Source organism: Mycteria americana, chromosome 3 (genome assembly GCF_035582795.1).
Source record: "Mycteria americana isolate JAX WOST 10 ecotype Jacksonville Zoo and Gardens chromosome 3, USCA_MyAme_1.0, whole genome shotgun sequence".
In the NCBI taxonomy this organism is placed as follows: domain Eukaryota; kingdom Metazoa; phylum Chordata; class Aves; order Ciconiiformes; family Ciconiidae; genus Mycteria; species Mycteria americana.
In genome coordinates, this window is record NC_134367.1 from 79,460,632 (window position 1) to 79,465,811 (window position 5,180).

The 5,180-nt window shown below is 57.7% G+C and overlaps 1 protein-coding gene across 1 annotated transcript; it reads right to left on the reverse strand.

Moving 5' to 3' along the window:
* Window positions 1-2,994: 2,994 nt before the first annotated feature.
* On the reverse strand, window positions 2,995-4,306 carry PRR18 (proline rich 18). The gene has a single exon (XM_075497379.1). The coding sequence runs from the start codon at window positions 4,212-4,214 to the stop codon at window positions 3,390-3,392; it is 825 nt and encodes a 274-aa protein (XP_075353494.1). The 5' UTR covers window positions 4,215-4,306; the 3' UTR covers window positions 2,995-3,389.
* Window positions 4,307-5,180: the final 874 nt, after the last annotated feature.

Sequence of the window (5,180 nt, forward strand, 5' to 3'; positions counted from 1 at the left end):
GGGAAGCTCCCCTCGCCGTGGCTGAGCACAGGCGCAGCAGAGGGACAGGAGAGATGCTGTGTCACTGCATCCCGCCTGCATTTTCCAGTCGTGCTGACAGCACCCTGTCCTGACCCCATGGCTCAGGCGGAGGAAGGCTCAGGCTGACCGGGGACTGGTAGGATGGGGGTGCTGTGGTGGGAAGTTTTGGTTCTTGGCACTTCAGAGGGCTCTCGCTCTTTCAGCAAGAAAAGGAAGCGGGATTAGTTCATGATATGATGCCTATTGGCATATAACTAAATAATGGATCTTAGATAGCAGTAGCGATGCTGCACAAACACAAGTGCAATGACTTATTTGAGGGTTTTCACCGCTGTCTGAATCTCCACAAGCGTTTTTGTCTTTTGAAGACTGCCACTGGGCTCAAACATCTATTATACCACATATTAATGAAGTAAATAAGCAGTTTTACTATATTTAATTTACCTACAATTTTTGGATATGAGAATCCATCAGTTTTCTTTTTAACTGAAAAAATACCGAGAGGTAAGCTACATGCAAAATTAACAGAAGTTACTGTTAGTACGTAGGAAGTAACTTCCTCTGTCTTTTCTAATGTCGCTTGTAAGATTTATGGGCATTTCAGATGAAAGTATTCAGAACGCTAGGGGCATCATTTGTTGTTAAAAGACAGCAGAATGGATAGTGAATACTGAAAACAACAAATCTTGATGTTAACGTTTAGTGAAGGAGGTATTGTTCCAAGCAGACAATAGTTACATGACCCCAGAGAGCCCAGTGGCTCTCAATATCCAGCCCAAAATCGGGACTGCATATCCCAATCTCAGGATGAGCCCCTCCCAGGCCTACTTCCAATTACCATGTACGATGACTAAGATCTTAGCTGCATGATCTCTGGGTAGCTTTGTTCAAATTAATTCTTCAGGAAAAAAGTCTGTCCAGGCAGTTCCTAAGTTCTCAAATTCTTCTTTCTAGTGCACTTTGGGCAGGTTCCTCCTTTGTCAAACTTGGCAGTCCCCTTCAATTCCTCCCCCTGCCCTCCCCAAGTCATGCTGCTGTTGTGCATTCAAATTTATTGAATTTTGTGCCGCACTTCAGACTCTGAACAAAGCAGCTTTCAGTCTGACAAGTAAGCTTCATGATACTTCAGCCTTTAATGAGTGAATCACTTGTCGTTGCAACTGGAGATACTGATTACACTCGATACAAAAGCATGGAGCAGTTTTAAGGAACAAGATTCGTGAGAGTCCAGGATGCTCCTTTATAAACTCGCATTCCCAAAAGAGACACGAGAGAACTCAGCTACAGCTCAACTACTGCCATTTTCCTCATTGTTAGAAGAGGGGGAGGGGGAACCCCAAAGTGGGTCTGATAGCAACCCAGCATAAATTAAATTTAGCAGGAAATTTTCAATTGTTAAGGCAGACCTGCTTGAAGATGTTACTGAAAATTGATGAATACAGCAGAATGACATGCAAACTCAGTTAAAATGATATGAAGACACGTGTGTTTCACAGCTAGCACTACAAATTACTCTCTACATTTGCTTAAATGAAATAGAATTAGTGTCCATACATTCTCACGCCCCATGCTCTTTTCTCCCTGGGTTTTTGAGCATAGCTATTTCACGTCTGTATTATATCAGTTCATTATTGTTTCAATGGCAGTATCAATGCATTTAATAAAGAAGTATTTTCTCAAAGTATCTCCCCTGTCATTCTTGAAGTTTCAGGGGGAAAAAAAATGGAAAAAAAGTGCTTGAACAAACCTGGAGCAAAGGGAAATACCATACAAAATGCAGCACATCACTGCTTTATGCAACTAATCAATAGAATGGTTTCTAAATCATTGATCTAGATGGTTTCCATCCAAATCTAAATCATGGTTTATCTCCCATGATTTAACGGAACAGCCAACACAGCCATCATTTGGTGTAAACAACAGACAGCTACATGAAATGTAGCGCGTGGCACTAAACTGTGTTTTACTCTGCTAAGTAAATTCAACCTAACGTGTTCCTACATGTCCAAACATTCATTTGCAAGATGTTTACCATACTATAGTAAATATTCAGGTCTTACTTTTGTTCTGAGAAGTTGGATAACAACAATCCGAGAGCGGCAGTAAGTGGCCGAGACAACAAGTGTAAGCCTGTTAAGATTCACCTTTTCCTTTCCACCAGTAATTTCCGTGCACTCACCCTCTCCCGCCCCCTCCTCGCCTCTCCCAACACAGACAGCTCCGAGGAGCATCGGGTACGGCCGCAGCCTGGCGCCGGGGGCGGCCGGGGAGGCGGCAGCGGGCCCCGGGGACCGGGGACCCGCCGGGGGCCGCTGACAAAGGATGCTGCCGCCGCGCTGCCTCCCTCCCTTTCTCCCTCCGCCACGCCGCGCATGGACAGCAGCTCGAGAGGTCGGACGTGTCTGAATTACTGCCTGGGAGGGGGGGGAAATCACGCAGCCCACGCACAGACCCAACCTCTCCTCTCCCGTTCACCGGCGCAGAGGCGGCCCCGGCGCCGGGCAGCGGAGCAGCCTCTGCCCGCGCCTGCCCCACCCCCGCTTTGCCTGGGGCTCTCCCCGGGAGGGCCGCTCCCCGCCGCCCTCTCCCCTCGGCAGGGACCCGGCCGGGAGGGGCTCGCCCCCGCCTGCTCGTTACCCTGCCTGCCGCCGGCCCCTGCCGCTGGCTGGAGCCCCGGCGCTGCGCTTCTTTGAAGAGGCGTCCCCCGGCTGCGGCAGCTCAGGGTTTGGTTTGGAGCCGAGCTGCGGTGACCGTCTCAACAGCCGTCCCCAGCCAGCAAACACCTGAGCGGCACACGCCCTCCGTACCGCCGTCGCTCGCCATCCTTATCTCGAGGACCCCTGGCCAGCACACAGACGCGCCGTGGCACTCGCAGCCAGACTAGGAACAGCCCGACGCGAAGCTACTAAGGCGCGAAGGCTACTGCAACACAAAAGCCGAGTCATTTATTCAAATAAATAAAAATGAACTTTTATGTACAGATATACAAAATCATTACGCACATCTTACAAAGTAGTCAGAAACCTTAAAAAAAACGGGGGGCGGGGGGGAGGTAGGACGCCCGCAGCCGGCTCCCCTCCCTCCCAGCGCCGGGGCACGGGCGGGCGGAGGCCGGCGCCGCTCCTTTGTCCCTCGCCCGAGCACCGGCGCCGCCCCAGGGACCGGCTCCGGGCCGTGGGCCCCGCCGCCCAGCCCTGGCCGTCACCCGCCGGCTCTCCCCCGGCGCGGACGACGCCACAAAGGACACGACAGCCGCGGACGGCGGCCGTGGCCGCCTCCTCCCCGGGCCCCGCCGCCCGCTTCGGCGGCGGCAGCGGCCCCCACCGGGCCGCTCCCCCAGCGCCGCTCCCCCGAGCCCGCGGCGGGGCTCAGAGGGTGCCCAGGTGCGGCAGCGTCTCCAGCCTGTCGGGGCGGTCGCGGCCGGCCGCGCTCTCCACGCCGCGCAGCCACTCGGTGCATTTCCGCACCAGCCCCTCGTCCACCGCGGCCCCCGCCTCCTCCTCCTCCTCGTACTCCTCGTCGTCGTAGCGGTGCCTGTCGTTGAGCAGCGAAATCTTCAGCAGGGCGCGCAAGTCGCCGCCGCCCGCCCGGGCGCCGCGCCGCGCCGGGGCCGGGCCCGCTCTGCCGCCCGGGGAGGGGGCGGGCTGCCCCCGCTGCCGCTCCAGGCTGCGGCGCTGCAGCACCCGGATGGCCTCCGGGGGCAGGCGCAGCGAGGGGCGCAGCGCCGGCTCCCCCGGCGCCCCGCCGAGGCTCTCGCAGGAGCGGCTGCCCGGCCCCGGCGCCCCCGGGCGGCCCCGCGGCTGCGGCGGGGCGGGCTGGGGCCGCGCCCCCCGCTCGGCCGGCGGCCTCCGCGGCGGCTGCCGCTGCAGGGAGGAGCCGGGCCAAGAGCTGGAGAGGGGGCCCGCCCGCTCCGGGGGCGCCCCCCGCGCCTTCCTCGCCGCCTTCTCCTCCGCAGGCCGAGGCGCTGCCTTCCGGAGGGCCGCCGCCGGCTTCTTGGGCTGCGCCCGGGCGGCGACGGGGGACGCGGCGGCGGCGGGGGCCGGCAGGATGGGCGGCAGGGAGGCAGTGCGGCCGGGGGCTCCCTCCGGCTCCTCGCTGCGGGCCCAGGCAGCCGCGGTGCGCGCTCCGGGCAGGGCGGCGCATCTCCCCGCGGGCGGACAGGGCCCCGCTGCGCGCCGGGGCTGCAGCCCCATGGCGAGGCGAGAGCCGGACGAGGAGCCCCGGCCGGCGGCGGCAGCGCGGGGCGTGGGCTCCGCCTCGCCGACAGCCGCTGCTTTTCCCCCTCGACAACCCGCCCCCCTTCCCGCCCTTCGCCCGCCCCGGGAACACCCTTTCCCGGCGCGGGGTGGGCGTGCGGGCTGGGACTGGGGTCCTCCCGGCGCCAGTCTCCTTCCCGGACAAGCCGCGCTGGTGGGGCCGGCCGTGGGCGCTGCGCCGCCGCCCCCCGCGCGTCTCCTGCCCGGCCCACAGCAGGCCCGAAGGACACGCGCGGCGGGGCTCGCCCTGAGGGCAGGCAGGGTCTGAATTCCTCCCCAAGTCCTCAAGCGTCCAGGCCTGACGGGGCAGGCTTTTGTGTCACGTTAAACTGGCACCCTCACGCCCTCTTCAAAACATTAATGATGTTCCCAGCTCCTTGACTGCTTGAATTACCGCGAATAAGGGCAGGCAGACAGGACAAGAGCGCTGTCAGCCACGCTGAGACCTAGGGCAGACTTGCACCCACGTGAAATTCCAAAATGCACAAGCCCCTTTGAGTACAAGAGCAGCCTGGCTTGGTAATGAAGAGCCTAGTACAGAGATCCTTCTTCCTAGCCTCAATTCCTTCACGTTGCTCCAGTGCTTGTGGTGTGTGTTATGGGTTGGGTTTTTTTTTTGAGGAGGAGGAAGAAGGCAGTAATTTCCTACCTTTCAGAGTACCCCGAACAATAACAGAGGTAAGCATGTTATTTCCTATGAATCCAAGATTACTACCACTCAAAATTTTTGTCTAAAAAGCCGTGGCATATAATTTCTACAGATTTTACTTCAAAGCACTATTATAATTAGGGTACCAGAATTTTATCAAAAGATGCATAGGATGTACGCAATCCACAAGGGTAGATATCTCCACATCTATCGTTTCACAATGTCATAAAAGGGATCATAGAATGAGGATGCAT